Source organism: Numida meleagris, chromosome Z, assembly GCF_002078875.1.
Source record: "Numida meleagris isolate 19003 breed g44 Domestic line chromosome Z, NumMel1.0, whole genome shotgun sequence".
NCBI lineage: Eukaryota > Metazoa > Chordata > Aves > Galliformes > Numididae > Numida > Numida meleagris.
The window spans coordinates 7,010,410-7,031,368 of NC_034438.1; the positions used below are offsets into that span (position 1 = coordinate 7,010,410).

The window sequence follows — 20,959 nt, forward strand, 5'->3', positions numbered from 1 at the left end:
GAATTGATTCCTGGAAGGGTAAAACAGTACTGCTAGCTACATTTTTTTTTTTTTTTTTTTGCACAGAGACAAACACAGTGAGTAAAAATTAAGATTGTGCTCCATTTGATTTAGCTTTGACAGTCTAAAAATTTTTAATCTACTTTAAATGTCTTCCTGCAAAGGGGAGACATTTCTAGAGCTTCATGCTTTCTTCCCCTTACCTATCTGTGCTAGGACAGGATAAATCACCTTTTGGGCATGCCCTTCCTTTTCATTAATTGCAAGAGAAATCCCTTTCAATAATTAAAATGAAGTTCTCCATAATGGCATTAAACTGAGTAGCTCAGGTGGGACTTGTCTCACCTAACTTAAGACATCTAAAAGTTTAGGAACTATGAGCTTGTCATCTAAGTGCTTATCATCTAAGTTTCTGTTACAATCAATAGAAACAGATACCTCTAGAGGTATTATAATTTCCAGAAATAGATTTTGAAACCTGTCAAACCAAAGCCCACATAGAAGTGTGCTTTTCAGCTAATTCTAGGTGTCAGATTCCCATGGTCTCTCAGATCCAAAATAGTGGTTAGTAACCTGAAGTACAACTTAGAATGAAAAAGGACTCTCCCTGCTTAAAAACAAAAGCGGAAGCTCTTGCTTTGTGCAGAAGTCTGGAAGGCTACAATTGCCTTTGCTCTCTGTGATACACCCTTGCCACCTGAAGTTCTTCTGGTCCACTGCCACTTCCACAGTAATCTTGCCAGAGCTAAAAGCTTTGGTAACTCTATCCCTGCTCAGACCTCTAAAAGTCAGATGTCTATGCTGTTCATGTGTCCTTCGTGTCTAATGCAAAGGGAGCTGAATCCAACTGTGGGTGTTCGTTGACCAGTTAAAGGGATACCTGACAGCAGCCTGTCAGTATCTAAAGGGGGGCTGTAAGAAAGAAGGATACAGACTCTTTAGCAGGGTCTGTTATGACAGGACAAGGGAAAATGGCTTCAAACTATAAGATGGGAGATTTAGATTGGATATAAGGAAGAGGTTTATTACAGTAAGAGTGGTTAGGCACCAGAACACGTTACCCAGAGAGGTGGTGGATGCCCTGTCCCTGAAGACATTCAGAGTCAGGCTGGACTGGACTCTGAGCACCTGCTTGAGTTGTAAGTGTCCCTGATCACTGCAGGGGGGTTGGACTAGATGACCTTTAAGGGCCCGTTCCAACTCAAACGAGTCTATGATTCTGTGATTCTAAAGCAATGTGGGACTCAGAAACCAGGCATCTCCTCATCTGATTCCTCTGATCCCTGATTCTTTAGACATCTTCTGAACTTGCCTAATGCCCCAACTCTTAGTACTGTATTCATTCTGTATCTCTATTATTCATGAATTTTGAGACTCTTTAAGATGTCCAAAACTCTGTAAGGTGGCTTCCACCATTACACAAGCTAGATCTTCTTTTGTTTTGCTGTAAAAGTCTCTGCATCAGCTTCATGAAACCACAGCGTTTCTTCTGCATCCAGGCAATAGCATCCGAAGTCTATCTATGCCTGGCTTAAAATCTTCCATAAAAATTACGTTTTGGATGGAATCTTTGGTTTTGTGAAAAGAAAGAAAAATGTGAGACTTGGATACGAGCACTGAACAGATGTCTGCCTCACAGAGAAAGATTCAAATTAGTCAAACTTTTAAAAACAATACAAAAAAAAAGTATTGCAACCCAAAACTTTGCTAACTTGGGGACATCCATTTCTATATTTTCTGTGCAGTTCTTATCAACAGAAATAAGAAAAACAACTTCAAATCTCTGCTTGGTAGCCATCTGTATATAATCATGCAATTCTGGCTAAGTTTTGTTAGGCTACAGACTAATTGGATCTCTAATTATTGTTTTTTTTTTTAATTAATCAACAAAATATGAATGACACTACACTATTAACAAGGTTGACTTTCACTCTGTGCCCACCACATTCCTTGGAAGTCCACACATGGCACTAAAATTTCCAGTAAGCACAGTTAATAGATTAAGAGATTCTCTTATTGCCTTATACAATGTACAGTCTACCCTTTCATACTGTAAGAGATTATTATTACTAGAATTTTTTTTTACCTATTCACCAAGTGAGAGGGTTTTAAATATGAGATTATCAAAAATTGCCACAAGAAACAAGTGTAATTGTCCTCAAGTGTAGTGGCCCTCTTTCAGACTCATGGCAAGTGGGGCATCAGTTGCCATCTTCCTCACTTTGTATGCTCACGCCCTCAGACAAAGAAACCAACCCTGGCTCACACTGATAACTGCTATTATTATTGCTGAGCATTCCTACAGGGCAGTTATGGTTTTGCAGAGCACCGTGAAGTTAACTTCAGACACAGACCCATTATGGAAGCTGGTTGAGCAGCTGTTTTCACCTCCATCAACACAGCAAAGGAATATTTAGGTGAATTAGGGAAGGAAGAGCTAGCCATAAGAGTCTGCAGAAAGAGCACTGAGCAGGTGGAAGAAAGAAGGAAAATAGGCCTTCGTGGGCATGATGAAGTTGTAGCCCAGATGCCTCGCTTGTGGAGTGGCAGAGAAGCAGCTTTTATTATGCATGCACGCTGGCACCAAAGCGCTGAGTCGGCAGAATCTCCCTGGGAGGAGCAGCGTGGTGGCTCCGGTGAGTGGGGGGCCACAATGCTGTAGATCAGCTGAGGTATTTTTAACAATTATTTTGATATAAACAGCTCTGAACTTGAGGAGCTCCATGTAAATGGGAAGCAGTGGGGCTTGTAATTAGATTTGTGTACACTTTCATAAATTGCTGGGAAACATCAAAGCTGTGATAGAAGGCGGTGGTGCACTTTATTTCCTTCTTCTGTTCTTCTGTTAATTGAATGGTTGATGTGTGGATAGGAAGTGTTGGCTTCGCAGAGTACTATTTACAGACCCGCTGACAGCTGCACTGTGAAAATTAACAGGAACAGAGCAGCCTCTGTCACAGCTCTTCCCATGAGGGACTTGCTTCAAATTGGATCATTTCTTTCATAGGAGAAACTTTCCTTGTCTCTCCTCCCTTCTTCGCAGATACATGCACATTCAGCTGCACAATCCACTTCTCCCTCTAGGCCCGTGACAGCCTTTAGAAGGAGGGCTTGTCTTTTCCACAATCTGGGAGACTCCACTTCAAACCTTGTAGCGTATTCCTCTTCCAACAAGACACACCTTCAGGAAGTCAATAAAATGAGTCACTTAAGCAAATCTAGGAGCTGAGTGGGCACAACCACAGCGTTGTGTTTGCATATCACACCTCAACAGGAGTAAGCTCTTCACCCTTTTGGAAACTCTAGCTGATTTCTACTCCATCACAACTCCATGGTGATTCATACCAACTGCTGCTGCTGGAAATGTAGTTATCATTGGCCTTGCGTAGAATTGCCCTGTGTTAGGCACCACAAAAACCTCTTATGGAATACTCTCCACACTTAGTAGCTTACCAAGTAAGGCCAGGGTTGACATGATCAACATCAGAGTGTTGGTTAAAACATAAAACTTGGGAATCATCTCTAATCTTATCATATACACTTCTCTTACAGTTAATGGATAGAGACTGATCCCTCAGGGGGACATCTGTCTCTCTTATATAATTGATGATTTAGAATAGACAACAAAAATGGCTGCAGTTAGGTCATTTGTAAGGTCCCCTAAGGGCCAAGACACAAGAGAGAAGCGAAAGAAGCAACAAGAGGCAACACAAAGGGAATGAACAAATCTTACACACAGTTGACCTGCATATTTAGCCAGTTTGTAGCAAAAGCCACAGCAGTTCTTGTTCCTAATCCTAGTAGAGAAGTAATAAACAGTGGATGAAAATTTTAAAATCTACTTAAACCTGGAAAATGTACTATTAAGAAGACCAAACCTGAAGCTATCAGTCCACCACCTCACTTCCCTGTGGTGTCTTCAAAATATCTAGGTAACTTGAGCAGAACTCTAGACAAGTGCATAATAGAAACAGACAGGTAATTCCTGGAGAAAGTTGATGAGTCCAGCATGTAAGTGCTCTATCTTTGTTTTTTTGCTGAATCTGCCTTAAAGTTACTTACCCAGGGTCATAACGTCTGAAGTGGGCTATAACCAGCATAAGTCCATCTCCTTCCCAAATTAACAGAGAAGGCTGAAGTTTAATGTTACACTGATAATGCTGGAGGAACTGATGGAAGAGAATGGAGATGTCAGTTCAGACTTTTTCTTTTTTCTGTTGATCTTCTGCTCTGTAAAAGAAAATGCACTCCAAGCAATAGTTTTCTATAACACACTGACTGGCTTGCTTAACATGGGGCCAGACACAACACACCCATTCCTCTTATTAAAAATTAATAATGCATTAGGAGTCCATTCATAACTCAGCATCAGCAGGCCTAGCCCTCCTTCCAGTAATTAATTGTTTTTACTAATATGCTACCTAAACACCATTTATAAAGTCATGTGTTGTCTGTTGGGATGAAACAAGACACCTAATACCTGGATGTTAAATTGCAGTCATTCCTTCTACCAAAATCCAATGATTCCTGGCATCTCAGGCTTCTTTGCCTCAGGGCAGCAGGTTCTGGCCACAGAGAGACTAAGGTTCATGAACTGTCCTAACTCACTGTTGCCACCAAGATAGCTGATTTTCCACCCTTTGGGCCAGCAGTGTCCCAGTTAACATGATTTCCCTTAATAATTTCTATATAAAATAAAATCATAGGACTGCATTCCCTCCTCCCCCCTTATTCCATAAATGAGCTAATAAATCACAAGTTTCTGGGTCCCAGAATAGAAATCCAGGCAGTCCTGCTGCCTGACAGGGGGTATGAATCATACTGGCACCGAAGACAGCCTTTTGGGGCTGGAACACTCATCAGAGCTGCTTTTCTTCTCTGGTCACATCGCCGTAGCCACACAGGCATCTGGCAGGACAGTGAAGAGACCTGAGGGACATGATGGGCTTCAATAGCCATCTCCCCCAGCCTTCCTCACTCTGCCTTTCTTCTGAATCACAGAATTCATTGCTTCCAAATGGGATGAGAGAGATAACTGCTCATGAGCCGCACAGCCTCACCTTGGACAAAGGAAGCTAATTGGCACCATAATGTCTCTTTATGGGTCCAAGGGAAGTTTGGAAATAAATCAACAGCTGTGAAGGTGGCTGGGGGAAAGCAAGAGCTGAATGATGCTGCAGTCCAGTGTTGGCCGAATCCTGATACTACAATGATCCCTGGGAGGTTCATCGCTCTTAACGTTTGTTTGAGCTGGATGAGATTAGGAGCTGGGAGGGGGCTAAAATAACTTACAAGAGCTGACCTTTCTGGGAGATCAGAGCCATTTACATGGTATAAAATGCTCCATACACATCAGGGAAGTTCTCCATCTTCTGCAGGGTACTACATCTTCCTGCAGGAGGACATGCTCTTCTCATCATGGAGAGGAATGAGGGTACTCCTGGTACTCCTTACTGCTCTGCTTGCTTTGAGAAGGGGGTTCGTTCTTCCTCCTCCTTCTTTTTTTTTTTTTCGTTCTAACCTCATTTAAAGAATGGGGCCATCTGTTTTATTTAAGTGGTCTCAGGATCAACTTTAAATCGCTCTGAACGCTTCTGTTTGTTATCCTTTAATCCACTCCTTCCTAGCCCAGCTCAGAAGTGTGATCTGGATTGATAACATTCTTGTAAAGAAGGCAGAGAGACCATAGTAATGGGCAGACTGCAATCCCTTTCAAAGACACAACCAATGTGAATTGATTCAGTATTTATTACCCAAATTGGTTATGCAAAGATCAAAATGAATTTTTAAAGGACAAAAATGTGTTTAGATCAAAACAATAGCTTTCAGATATGACCCTCAATCAAAATCAACACAAATTCATGATTGTAAGGCATCTCATCTGACACCGATTTCTTTGCCTCAGATATTCCCTGGCAAGTGAAATCAGGCAAGGAGGTTTGCTTGAATTCCCATCCTAAAGGTTTGTGTGGTACTCACGGGGAATAGTAGCTGCCAAGTCTCACCCAGTAGAAAGGAGACACGTTTCAGTCTTGGTGGAGTGGAATGCAGCATAGGTGGGTTTTTCAGCGTAAGCCAACTTCTTGTTCCACCAAGCCTCACTGAGTTTGCATCAGTTTACCTCATAGTTTCAGGTGACCACCTCTTTCACCATTGTAATGTGTGGGTGATACCTCCTTGCAAGCAGAAATTTGCATCAGTTAATGGCCCTGCAGTTGTACAGTGCTTTGGGATCTTCAGTTTAAATATGCTGCAATAATGCGAATTCTTCTAACTATCCCAGTCAAGCAACATCCTTCATGCTGGAGCAGTCCAAAATGATACATCATGAGAGTGATCTCAGCTGCCCAGCTGTGTGCAGCATGTTTGCAACTCAGCACCACTGCAGTGTTCTTCTGCGCCTCTTGCACACTAGAAATGTGTCTGGTTTTGATGCTAGTGTGCTGTGACAATAGGCAGTTCACTTTATGGCACTGGAATTATTCTACTTCTCATTTTCGTCCTTTTCTATTTGAATCAAAGGAGAGGTACTGTCTCTTTTAAGTTGTGATCATCCCAACACTAGCTTTAATGGGGTTCTATACTGCAGATACCAAACATTTTCTTAATAATAATAACAATTTATAAAAAAACTATGGCAAGTCAGTGTTTTTCATTGCTAGAATATTTCCAGGAAAAGTACATTTTAGTAAATACCGAACTAAAAATACATTCTCTTCCATACGATCTTACTCCTAGTGGGAAAGAGAAACCAAGAAAATTTTCTTTTAATTTTTTTTTTTTAGTTTTTTCTTAAAATAGCAAAAAACATAAACAAACCAAAAACACTTGTTTATTGCTTTCATATTTCTAAATAGCAGGAAAGAATTTCTAGTCTACTGGTATTATAACACCTTAAGAAGGTAAATGATTGTATGATTACTTCCATCATCCAAAGACTGTGCTGAAAAATGTAGAACTGCACGAGGAACTCAACCTAAACTGAAGTTTAGGTTGTTTGGGAATCTGGCTTTGATCTGAGGGTCATACTAATACCTGGTTATATATCGAGTTCTTTTTAATTAGAATTGGGTACAGTGTCACCAGGAGTCAATGATTCTGTTGCCCTGTGGAAAGCAATAACTTCAGCTCAGAGAGACACCTGCTAAGTAGTGTATGGGCAAGTAAAACCTAAATCAAGCTTCCACTCCAAATAAATTACCGCTCTGGAGACCTGTGAAGGGAGGTACCTGCAGCAACTCTCACTGCTAAGACATTGTATGAAGAATCCCCTCTACCGGGGGAGCAGCATTATCAAAGGGTCTGTCACTCCAGCTCTGGATTAATGCCTCCTATCCCCACTCCGTCTTTGTCACTCTTGTCTCAAGTGTGTCTAAACCAGCTCTCAGGACCGTACAGTGGAAATCGCTCCTAGTGACTGCCGTCCTACTCATCTTTCAGATGAGACACAAAATTGAAGCCCGGAGTACAGAAAAAGATAGCATATTTCACAAGCAGGAAGGGATGTTAGTCTTGGTCTTCTGGCCATCTTCCAGAATGGGTAATTACCTCTCTACCTTGCTCAAATTCCCTCTGCTCTACAGTTTTAATTGGACAGTAGTTTCTTTCTCACTTGTCTAAAATCCCAGTTGGGGTCAAGACACTACTGGCTAATTCAAGAGCTATTTTATTTCAGTAAACCTACACAGACTTTCCCCATAAAAAATCTAGTTTTGTTTTCAAACTTAGGAGTGATCATACCAAATGCCCTGATCTGACAGAGCACAAAACAAAGAAATCCCCCCTTGACTTTCAAGGCCTAACCTAACCTTGTGTGGAAATACCACCTTGAATGGCTTGATAAAGATCAGCATCCTCCAAACTCTGCTTTGCCATCATAAAGAGAATGCTAAGGCAAAATGTCCAACACAGAAACCTCATTCACATGGTGAAACTTACAATGGTAGCTTGATTGCCCATTTGGGAAGTATCCAGCAGTATCTATTTAAGTATCTTGCCCAGTGTACATGGCTGGTGTTCTGGAAGGTACTTAACAGTATCTGCACATTCAGATCCCTTACACTCAAGAGCTTTATTCACTGCATTTTTAATATAACAGGCCATTTTAGAATATTTTTGGCCCAAAACTTCTAACTGGCACCGTTTGAGATAGCCATGAGATAAAAGTCCATTTCTATGAGAGGGACATCCCTCCATATCAGGTGCTTATATAGAACCTCTGTAGTATGGAGGTGCTTATATGCTTACCTCCAATGAGCCATTCATTATGCTTAAAATGAAACATGATCTGAATGGCTTTGGTGAATTGGGTCCAAATTCATCAATTTTGCAAATAAAAGATGTCTAACCGTTTCTAGAGATAGGTAACCTGAGTCAGGGAAGACTTATAGGGCTGACAGGTAAAGAAAAATCAGGCATGTATTCTGCAAGGGAACATTTTCACAAAACTTTTCCTATGAATATTGTTCTAGGGAAAGCAGCTTTCCCTCATGCTGTGCAGCATTATTTGGTCTGCTGAAAACATTGTAGTTAATTTGTGTACGCTCTCCATTTGGAGGGCCATAACTAATGGGAAGCAGTCCCAACAACCAGGGAAAAGATTTGTTTTTCCTTTGCCTTTAAATGAAATATCAATGGATGGATATTTTATTTTTAGTTGAATATGAAATTTCACAAGTGACCTGTCAAGTTCCCATTTTCAAGAATGACTTTATTTCACAAGTCGAGACAGGCTGGGAAATTAGTTTTTCCCACAGAGGACTCTGATTAGGGATTACAAAGTGAGTGTGGTGCAGGGTGATTTTTCCTCCATCTTTTTCCTTACCCTGCCAGCCTAGAGAATATCTGACTGCTGACTAAGGGGAGCAATTCATTACCACACACGGGAGGGGGACAAGAAGTAAGATAGTCATATTAAGTAGAGTTGCTGGCCCAGGAGAAAATTGGGAAAGCATAATAATACTTAGCCCTTATATTATTCTTTTCATCAGTAGATATCAAAGCACTTGAAAAAGGAGGTTGATTTGATGGGAAAGGAGATAAATGACAAATCCAAGTAGCCTATTGCAGAGGTACCAGCAGGAATGCTCACTTTCATAATAGTCTCTTTTGACTGTGGATCTGCAAGGCAAAGAAATAAACGGGTCTTTTCCTCAGTTAAATGCAGATTAACACAAATCTCAAAGTATATTTCAAGCAACGTTGACTTACCTACTGTAACTCTCTTGGGAGTTGTGGAAATGTAGTGTCCACTACAACAACTAGAGAGCAAGAGGGAAGCTAATGTATTACTGATAAATGACCACGCAGACAGGACCTATTGCCTTTGTCAGCAGACAACAGCTGATTTACACAATGGTTTAACTGCTCGCGGAAGCAATAAATAGTCCAGATGAAGGGCTCTGCAGTTTCTACCCCACTGAAAACTGGGCCCATTCTGTGGTATTTCTAATGTTATCCAGTGGATTATGGGGAGTCACTGGAGTAGAAAGTAGTCTTGCAGCTCTTTTAGAAGAAAAGCATTGTTTGTCTCCTCTGCTAAAAGTCCTGCACTGCATGGCCTGATAGAGTTCACTGCCTGATTTCCTTCAGGCCATGTGAAAGTGCTGCACATAAGGAATCAGATGTAGAAAACATCAATCCCAAAGACAATCTTCATATTCAAGAGCAGAGCAGCATCTCTATTGGCTACATGTCTTCAACTGTGTATGTGTGCATCTCACTGCAACATGCTTCATAGAAAAGCTCCCTTTCCTACTCTCTGTAGTGTGTGCTGTAACTTGTTTCTGTCTGCCAATGGCCTTTCTGCCCTGTGTTTATGATAGTGGTGTTCAAAGAGGCCCGAAGCCCTGCTGTGACAGGCAACCCAGAAAAACATCTCATAAGAGGCAGTCTTAGATCCCATTGGGTCAAACGGCTGCTGTGCAGTCACTACAATTCACATCAGGAGTGAAGAACACTCCAGGGGCAGGAACTTCATATGGAGGTTACCGACATTTTCATGATGCCATCTACAATAATAGCTTGATTTTCAAAACTGTGAGGGATCGGCGATTTCCTGAGGTATGTCTTTAGCCATAAGACTTCCAGAGCAAATAGAGATAGAAAGAAAAAGGGAAGGAAAAAAACACCAGTTTATTTATATTTCTCCATCCTGCTAACTACAGAAGGTCACATTTTCAAAACCCATTTGCAGAGGTAAATACTTATTCACCTTATTCAGTCTGAAAATCCTCCATGTTGCTTTGTGCTGACCATGCTTCAGCTCTGCTGTACAGCAGCAGCTTTGAACAGCCCAATCTGCTGTGGACCATTGCCTCCCTCCAATACAGCTACAAATAGGTTTAAATCATTAGATTCAGGTTACCAAACAGTCTCTTGGATCACGGTTAATTAAATGAGTGTTGAAATCTAATTAAGGACTGGTCCAGGTGATAATTAGGAGGAAATGTATGCATTAAAATATTCATTTGTCGATGAGCTGCAATTAAGAGTGTGATTCGGGGAAGGATCAATAATACATCATGTGATGTAAAAAAAAAATGAAAAGTTGCCCAGCTTTGAGCAGAAATGCAGGAAAATCTTGGCTGGTTTTCTTTTTCTTCCCCCTTCACCCCTGTGTTCTGTTTTGCTCTCATAATAACTTCTGAAGACTGCTCTCCACCCTTGAATAGAGCATTCATCTCTCCCTACCTTTGTTTTCCTGAAGCACTTCTTTCAACCCCTTGTTCTTCACCACATTGTTCAAGTGGGTTATAGATTTATTAGAGAAAGAGTAACAGGTCAAAAAGAAAGATTCTTTGCCAATGAAAATCACTTCTTCCCAGAGCAGGCTGCTAATCCAAGGGAACATCACTCATTGTGTGGCCTTAGATTGTTTTCTGTTTTAGCAAGTTAATTCCTCAACTCTTTATTCATAACTGAGGATCTGGAGAGGCTACTGAATATGCAAAACTTGGAATTACTTATATTATTGTCTGTAGCTGCAGTTTGCTAAACTATTCACAATTCAACATAGACCAGCTCTGCTTTCCCTGAGAATGTTTTTTTTCTGGTTGCGGGTACACAGATGTGTGTGTAAGGAAGTTAACTACACTCTCTCTGTGCAGTCCCATGCAATCCCACCTTTGCTGGAAAAAAGGGCAGTATGCACTAGACCAGCTCCTCTGGCACAGAGTTGGCGTTCCCGCGTTGCCACAGACAGAGGCAGAGCTGGCGATCTCCCTGCTGACTGTATTTCCATCAGTGAATACCAGTGTGTCAAAAGGGAAGTGTACCATGGGAGCGCAATGATTTCAGCTGCTCTTTTGTCAGTCTCCTGACAGCTCACCTGCCCGTCTCCCCAGGCCCGGTGGCAGCCCAGCTCCTGAGGCAACTGTCTGCCTGCTGTCAGGGCTGCTGCCGGATCCCCCTTCCCTGCATCTGTCTTCCCCCAGGGGGACCACAGTGTAGGGAATCAAGCAACCCATGAAGTGAGGAAGTCCCTGAAGCCAGCCAAAACAATATCAGTGCCTGCCTTCCTAGGCAGATCTATTTCTTCCCATCTCTACCTCCTACCCGAAATTTGAGAATTGCAGTTACTGATCTTTCATCTCATTTTGAGAAGGAGAGGGATTTTGTTCATTCCCAAAAGCTCTACATTTTTCACACACTTCTGCAGCCAGCTCTGATGATCATCAGTAGTTCTGTAGTAGCGTTGCCTGCAGACAGAACCCAAACATCATGAACCAGCCTGGATTTAACAGTGCTGAATAGACACTGCTTGTTCGTGGGACTTATGCCCTATCCAGCGAACTGAATCTTGCCTCCAAGGACAGGACTTTCTCACTGAACATGGAGGTTGCAACATACCGCAGTGTCGAAGGATGATCTGTCTCAGGGGTCTGGAATGCACAAAGCTAACAAAGTCCATCAAAGTAAGTCAGTTCCAAATCCCACAACATGCGTCCATCAAAGGCTTCTACGTTTTCCTGCACTGAGTCCAGATCCTCATCCTCTGATGAAAGCTAACAGGCCAGAGATTTTCTAAAGGTTGAAAGAATAAGGCAACAGCTTTTACAGAGAGAATATTTATAACAGCCCGGAAGTGTGAACTTTGGAGGAAAGTTGGAACAGCTGGACTCAGCTGTTCTCCCTCCAGAGTCCTTCCCTTCCTGATACTGTCAGCCTCTTGCAAAAGGTCCAATTCAGAAGGCCAGAGAGGTTGTGTGGGAAAAATGTCAGTGTCAGCGGGATCCTACACTACCAAATCTGTGTGTTACATATGGATTGCATGAGCCAGTGTATATCTCCTGGCTAATTCTTTTCTATATCTCTTCTTGTTTCCTGTCCTGCAGGGAGCCTCTTCAAGCCTGGTGGTGAAGTTTGCAGATACAGACAAGGAGCGTACAATGAGGCGCATGCAGCAGATGGCGGGACAAATGGGCATGTTCAACCCCATGGCCATCCAGTTTGGAGCATATGGAGCCTATGCACAGGCAGTAAGTATAGACAGTGGCTCTGTGCATGTTTACTGGAACAGGGAAAGCACCTAGATTGCACAAAACCACAAGTGAGCAGAGAGACAACTGGCAAGAACAGAGGAGGAACCAGTAACCAAGCCCAAGCAAGACACTTCCCGTGGGATCTAAGCTATTGCTGTCAAATACAAACACAACTAGCCTTTGCATATTTGTATAATATGGGCCCTGAATTCTGCTCATGTTAGTTCTCTGATCCATGTCAGCACCATCCAGCCCCAGTGAAGGTTTTCAAGGGTGTAAATAACAAAGTTACTTGAGGATAACTTTGGAGTGATCATGGGATAACATGGCAGCTCTAGACAGAAGTGCTTTTAAGTTCATGGAAGCGTGCTATATAATACAGAAATGGATAACCAGATAAAAGCACACATGCAGTACTGACTCCTCAAAACAATATGATTTAAGTACACTGGGACAACACATCAGCTATTCAAAACAGTATTGTAATATTAGGTGTCAACACCTAACCTGGCCCCTGGACCTCTGGGACAAGCCATGACTGAGCAAGGACTTGGGCTCCTGGCATAACCGTGGATTTGATGCCTTTAGCATAGATGTCTTTCCTTAGGCTATAATTAACAAGGATCTGTAAGACAAGTGACTTGATAACTTGGTCCTTCTGTCACATACTTCAGAGGAAAGTAGAGTGATCCCTGCAGCAGGCAGATACAATACTATCAGGTGACTTTGGATTCCTTTTCTGGCACAGATTAAACAGAAGCATTTGCAGGCAGCAAAAGTGTACCTAGATGTTTCATCCATCTGATGATAAAATATGACTCTCTTGTGCTCTGTACTGGATATGTGAGCAAGAAACCCATTTTGTAAAATAATATCTTCCTTAATCAGAGAGACTTGCCTTAGGTATTATAGGTCCAACTCAGGAATCTCTCCAGTGTACCTGTAGTCCCTCTACCACATTGATCATGATGCCATGCTGTGTTGCCTATATATTTAATTCTCATACACTGGCACCATGGACTTCCCATCCCATCCACACGTTCTTTTTTTTTTAATAGAGAACCTAGAAATATCCGTCATCTCCTGAGTGCCATGTGCTTTGCTGAGCACTTGGTACAACTCAGCCTGGCCCTCATGTGGGCCATGCAAAGTCATGAGGACATACTGTAGGAGTCACAGATACTCCCACTCTCCTGGTGCTATTCTGGACTTCTTTTATTCTCTCACTAAACAATTTCATTTTTTCCTTCTTTTTTTCCCTGTTCTCTTTGTTATTCTCAAAGACAGTGGAGGCCTCAGCTGCCTCTTCCTTGGTCCCCTGCTCTCCTCCTCACAGACTGAAGAGCTGTCCCTTCCCTAGCCTAGCCGTGTTTAACTGTTCTCCTATCTGGACAAGGCTGCAGGAAGGGGAAAAAGACAGTAAATTCCAATTGAGCCCTGGCCAGTGGCCAGCAGCCTGGCAGGTGGGTGCAGCATTTGTTCCCCCATGTATCAAGGGAATAAACAGGAGGGGAACCCATGGGCAGCAGAGGACACACATCTGCAGAGGCTGTCAGGCAGAACGTGTGACTGCAGAATTACACTACAGACATTGATCAGGCAGCTGGAAAGGTAATAAGGACACTGCTGTCCTCATACTCTGGACATCTCTTCTTAACTGCGCTCTTCTTAGCTACGTTCATTTTTAATCTGGAGTAATTCTAATAATTGCCATTGTAAAAGAGTCAGCCCAGAGTTATAGGAATACAAAAGAGGATGAGGTTTGCACCTTTATACCACAAAAGTTCTTCCATCTATTTCTCACTAGACAATACAGGACATTTTGAGATAGGTGCTTGAGTAAGGTTTTATCTCTGAAGAAAGACTGAGAACAATTCCTGGGTCGGCTCCTGCTTCCCTTGAAACCAGTGAATATTTTTCCTATTGATTTCTGTGAAAACAGTATTGGACCCATATTCTTTTATTTTATTTTTCTTCTTCTTCTTCTTCTTTTTTTTTCTGCTGGTAAGTATGCAAATAAGGGGGAAAGAATAAATTTTAGATCTTGGGCCATTGGATATGACAAGCTAGTGATACCAATTACCCTGGGGACTTCAGAGCTTTCTAAATGATGGGATCACATTTCTTTGTGGTGCCTGTACACCCAGAGCGTTCTCAGATGCTGTCTCTCAATCAGCATCCCTATCTATGTCTCTCCTTATCTGCTTCATCTCACAGTCTCACACAAAAGGAAAGGAAGGGAGAGCTGAGGCTGTGTGACGTTCCCTCGGTCCCGATTAATCCACCTTGGACTGCTGGCTCTTAGATATCAGGGTGATTGGCACCTTGTAAATGCCAGCAGGAGATGGAGAGATCGATAGCGAGAGAGTGAATGGGGGGGGGGGGGGGGGCTTTATCAAGCAGGCCACATCTTTAATTACTGTTTACTGACAGAGAGTGAATGGGGGGGGGGGGAGGGGGCAGTTTTATTCAGCCCAAACTGAAGTTTAAGAGCTAAGGCAAATCAAGAGAAGGAAAATGAAACGGTGAAAACACAAGAGCAGGATAGTGGTGACAGCTGATGCCACTGCCACCAGCAACTTGTGTGACCTTGGGTGAGTCATTTGACTTCCTTAGACTTATGTCCCCATCTACAAGTGAAGATGATGACCAGATTTGTTTATTTTCCATTCTCCCTCAGGGACATGGCTCTCTCTCATGCCACTTCTCCATGGGTTTTCACACACAGTCCTGATGACAGTGCAAGTTTAAGAACTGCCTCAGTGCTTGGCCGTGCAGCCAGGACTACCATAAGAAATAGGCTTTCTGAGTTGTGTGCTTACCGTGTCCTCCCAGATATCCCACTGCAGTCCAGCACTGACTGACTGACATCACCATAAAAGAGTTCCCAAGCAGCCATACTGCTGGTTAACAAGCAGTTTCTAATGGCCATTCCCATGGAGGAGGTTGCATTGTCCCAGAGCAGTGGGTGGCTCCCGAGAGAGGCATCCTCTGCCCATCCACATCACCGGGGCTGAATTAGCTCATACAAAAAGGTTTCCATGTGTCAATGTGACCAGTACAGCAGAAACCCTCACAGTGCAGTTGTTTGAGATATTAGCAGGCAGCCCTGGATTTACAAATTAAGCAGCATCACTGGGGAGAAGTGGCAAGGGTCTCAGTCCATCAGTATTTGACTGACAGCTGTTAGTGTGCTACCAAGACTGCTCTGGGCCCAAGCTCCTCTTTAAGTTCCTTCTTTTGCAGCTCAGCAAATGGCCATGTCATGGTTCACTCCCCACTGCTGCTCTTTGCCAAGCCTCAGCTTAAGCAACCTTAACCTTGATAGCAGTGACGGCCTCATGTCAGCCACGCCACTAGTCCTCAGGTTCAGCAGCCATATGGCCTCAGCTTCAGAGGCAACAAAATCAGGAAGCAAAGGGGATTCTCCTCTATGTGTGTTTTTTGTCTCCCCATCATGTGCCACCTGCAACAACAACAACAACAAAAAAAAGCAACAGGACAAAGCTTGGCACGAACTCCGTGAGCTGTTTCAGTAATGCAGAAAGTCACATCAGACCCACCTCACCTCTTCTGTATGCAGCTCAGAGCAAGTCAGCTTTCATGGCTCCCCAAAGCTCCCAGAGCCCCTTTACTAATTTATTTCAGTTTGTTTGGGTTGTTTTTTATCCCCCAGCAATATCTTCCCATATTCATCTAGCTTCTCTTTTTTTATGAGGCAATTAATTATTTTAGCTCACTCTTGTTTAGAGCACCAGCCCTTTTTATGTCAGGTTACCGAGGATCCACATCAGCTGGATGTAGATACCTATTTCTCACTGAGGCCAGCTTCAGGCACAGGTCTGAACTCAGTCTGAGGAAGAGGCTGATGCTGAGTGGCACCAGCTTTGTTCTGCTGCCAGATGAGGCACATACTCCACCGGCACAAAGCATCTTCTTAGACCCAATGGGGTGGCCAAGACTGAAATCACAAGCAGTTAAAGTAAAACCAGACTACAAATTGTGGTAGTATAGTCCAAGCCCAAATATGCGCCAGTGGCAAAAGTTCCTCCAACTCTTCTTTCTGCGAAGGAAGCAGCAAATACTCAGCAGCTGTCTTGAGTCACTTTTGCCCCACCATGAACAAAAGGAAACATGCGGAGACCAAAAAGGGTCGGGGAGATGGGAAAATGCAGAAGAGCACAGCAAGAACAAAGGAAGGAGCCTTGGAAAGTGACAGATAATGTATAAATTATTTAATTTTTAAATTATTTAAAATAAGATCAAAGCCATAAATCAAGTTTACATAAAAAATGGGGTGGGAGTGTTAGCCACGGTCTCCTGGCCAAATTCCAGCTGTGGGACTGATTGCTTCCTGCAGCAGGGGACAGGCAGAGATTTAGTGAGTGCAAATGGACGGACTGGGGACGGGGGCAGCGTAGACAATGGTAACATTTGCTCTTTGGCCTGGAACTAATCCTTTCCCTTCGGTAAATCCCAGCTCCCCTCACTCTGAAAGAGTGCAAATGGCTGCAGCTCCTGAACTGCACGCAGTAACTGCATGGAATCTGGGTACGTCCAGGACTGCATAGATCTCAGTCATCACTAGAAGTGCTCACCTCAGGATGGTATGGCAGCAGTCACCCTATGATCTTATCCATCAAAGCCCAGCTGCCCGCCTCTGCCTCCCTGCCCCAGCTCCCAGGGAAATGAAAGGGCATTCTCCTGAATGATCTGAGGAGGTGCTGGAGGGAAGATCACTTTTTGAACGTTCACTCAATGCATACTGTGAAATTAATTTGTAAAGATATTTAAAAGAAATCATCTAGCCCTTAAAAATTATGGAAAAATTACTCCATATAGAAAGACAATCTTCCATATATAATTGTTATTACATTTCAATGACCAAAATAGGATCATATATTTGGTAAATACTGCCAGTTATGCAAACCAGTTATTCTGATTCATTCCAGAAGAGGAAGCTATTTTGAACCCATGGTACTTTGTAGCAGGATGAATACTTCATATCTGATTGTCATTTCCCTGGTAATTCAGAAAAATTGAGCAGCAGGGAACGAACCATGACATGGCCATTTGCAGATTCAGGCTGCATGTACATTTATATTTTTTTTCAGTTTCTTTTTTTTTTTTTCACAGTTCTCTGAAGTCAGAAATCCAAACCATCATGTATCATTATGAAAAACACTAAGACACATGAATGCAGGTGTTGCACTTTTTTTTGGTTTGTTTTTATCTTAATAAAATTTAAATAATATTTTCGAAGCAGACTTTTTTTCCTAGGAATAAATTTTTTAAAGTAAGAACCCTTCTGAATATTTTTGGAATATCTTCAGTTTGTTTGAAGGGTTCAAGATGTTGTTTTCCAAAAACAAGTTAGATAAAGAAGTCATGAATTTATCAGTTCTGTGATTTTACCAAATATGAGTCTTCTTACTGCTTGATTGATCACTTTATTTACATCTTTCTATCACAGGGATATCCTAAGGATTAATTAGCTAAGTGTTTGTATAGATCATTAGAGGTGAGAAGCGTAGGATGCTGTTATTACTTTTATTATTATTACAGAGTGAAGAATATGAAAAGTCAAACAAAACGTCAGGTGATTTAGAGACTGGGATAGAAAAAAATGAGAAGGTCATCAGATCATTCAGAGTAAGCCTTCACCAAGGGCTGTGATCATGCTATTTCAAAAACAGTGCTTCGGAAACAGTCTTTCTTCTCCCCCACTTTCAGCTTCACATGTGTTTTTTTGAGGATCTGGGGAAGGTTGAGTTGAGCATCCTTGCCCTATCACTGGAAGGAATTTTTGGCCTTGAGGAAGTCATCTCATTTCTCCATGCATATGATGCTCCTGTAGAGAAAGGATGATTTTTCCTTAAGTGCAGCTGCATGACCCTGCTGACTAACAGCCACACAATGCCAGAGGTGGCCTTCTCATTCCCAACACTGCCTCTGGCCACACGTCTCCATACACTCCTCTAGACTGACAGTGACCATGCAAGGACCTACTTCTGGAAAGATAACTGGCAGCAAGCACTTTGTTTCAGTGCTGTGTGTTTGATGCTCTGCTGATGTCCCTGAGCTCATGCTCAGCAGTGTCAAACATGCATCTGTCCCAGGGCACAGGTTGCAGCAAGACACTGGGAGAGCGCTGCACTTGTTAGTAACCTCTTGCTTTGGTGCAGTTGTGCTGCAAAGCTGCATCCTTCTCTATTTTTTGTCTTAATCTCCTAGGGTAGGATAGAATGGAAAACCCTGGGGAGGTATCTATCCATCCACTGATGATAAAGCTGGCTGAAGTTCAGCCACCTCTGTTTGAGGTAGCAAAAAGCATATGGGGTGAATCCTCCCGCCTTTTCCTGCAGACCAGCTATCAAGTATTACTCCTCTTCATGCCTATATGGCCTTACTGGTGCCTCTCCAGCTGCCTCGTTGATTCTCAAGCCCTGGGATAGACACTGCAGACTGCTGTTCCTATGTATCAACCAGTTTGGTAGCATTTCCTGGTCTCCTCCAAAGATAAATATTTGAGCAATAAAAAATAGCCAGGTTGGAGGAAAGAGGGAATGAATCCATAAAATCAGATGGGAAAAAGCTCTAAATGCTGAGGCAAAGATCATGCCAAGGAAGTAAGATAAGAAAAGGAAATACATCCTTTCAGCTGAGGAAAGGAATAGCTCCCTTCCATCCCCTTGGAACAGCCTAAGATAATAAGGCTGCTGCCTTTCTGATTAGTGCTCTGTGGCCCCAGCTCAGGCAGGAAAAATCTGCATTTCAAATGGCATATTTTAAAGTACACAATACCCAGGGGCCCTACTGCTATTGATTTGCCTCTGGTGGGGTCACTGCCTCACTTTCTACAGCTTTATTAACTGGGATCATACACTGGGCCTCTTTCAAAGTGAAAAGAGAGTGGATGGGACATTTGTCTTTGCAGGGAACTGGGGAAGGAGAGCGGTGACTTTTGTCTGAGCTCGCTTGGGAATGCCTTGGTGGTTTTATAAGAAAGACCAGTGACCCTTACAGGACTTGAGGTCTTTGTCATTAGCTTCTTTCAAGGTGAGAGCATTCCTATCCTACAACCTCCACAACACTGCTGCACTTGGCCATGCTGTAACCACCAGAAGATGGTCTGGGAAGGTCCCCTTGTCCTTTCCCTTTAGTGCTTGTATCCCTGAGTACCTTAGACCTAATAGGGAAGGGCTGCGTCTTCAAGGCACAAATGGGAAACATGAAAGCAGAAAGGTGGCAGGAGTGTCACAAAGGGCTGTGATGTCTGTATGTTGGGGATGGGGTCCTCTCTCCAGCCAGTTAGCTGGGGTTTGTGTCTGTGCTCAGGTTTGGGATGCTATACTCCTTCCAGCCCTGGATGATATCCAGATGTACCCTATGAGGTGGCTGTAAAGGCTGTAGTGATGTATATGTCCTCTGGGTCATGAGGTACAGGTCCCCAGCACAATGCTTTACTATGCTAGGGGGTTTTCCAGCTCTCCGGGACAGCTCAGGTGTCCCCAGAGCACTGAGCATTGAAGAAATGAGTGACTGATCCCTGCAGGATGCTCTCTATCCCAGAAGCAACTGAACCTAGTTTCCCAAAACACAGTTAAGAGCCTTAATTACTCCCATATTTTTTCTGCATTAGCTTTTTAACTCTAAGCTAAAATTAACCTCTTTGCTCCTCAAGCTCCTGAGTCTCTATGGGAGTACGACCAGCTTTATCTGAATGTTTTTCTAAATCTCGCCAGGCTTTAAGCTGTAGTCCTTGCACAGTAATAAGAAGCAGTAATAAGAAGGTTAGGAATATCTTGCTCTTCGCACGCCAAGAGAGAAAATGCCTTCTTTCTGAAGATCTATGACAGCAGTGTATGCATGGCATTATGCTGCAATAAGTGGCATGCATGTAGCAAGGTATAGTCTCCCAACATGCATATTTCTGTGCAAACTTTAAGCCCTCTGAATAGACAAGAAATCAAACGCCATTTGCAAACCAGGAGGAGCACCTGCCACTGTAGAGTTAACGATGAACATCTTAGTGACATCCATAAGCAGGAAAGGAAGTTGCATAAGCCATAAATAATGTCACAAGTGATTGCTTAGCTCTGCTGAGTGCAAAATGGAGATTGTCTTTGAAGCAGCGCAATCATTTGTACTACCATTGGCAACACAATGTCACGTAGATACAACCGTGTCTCTTGCAGCGCAAGTGAAACATAAACAAAAAAACAGTAATACTTTTCTTTTAAATGGTTGGAAACTGACACACAAAAATATCTGCTGAGGGCCAAGTAAGGGGTGGGAATGATTTCACCTGACTGTGTCACTATGTGCAGTAGAACAGATCACCTAGGGCTCCGCATGCAGTTAGTAGGGAGAAACAAAGCTGCAATTCATCTGCCCAGAGGCAATTGGGTACAGAAGGGAGAGATGAATCTTGGCCTAGACTCTTCTGCCTGTTATCACATCAACCGTAATAGGTG

The 20,959-nt window shown here is 42.8% G+C and overlaps 1 protein-coding gene across 1 annotated transcript in view; it reads left to right on the forward strand.

Annotated features, from left to right (window-relative positions):
• CELF4 (CUGBP Elav-like family member 4) overlaps positions 1-20,959 on the forward strand; it is a 384,752-nt gene that overhangs the window by 290,213 nt on the left and 73,580 nt on the right. Inside the window, exon 5 of the mRNA XM_021381377.1 lies at positions 12,336-12,479. Coding sequence (XP_021237052.1) covers positions 12,336-12,479 — 144 coding nt within the window. The remainder of the gene's footprint in view (positions 1-12,335; positions 12,480-20,959) is intronic.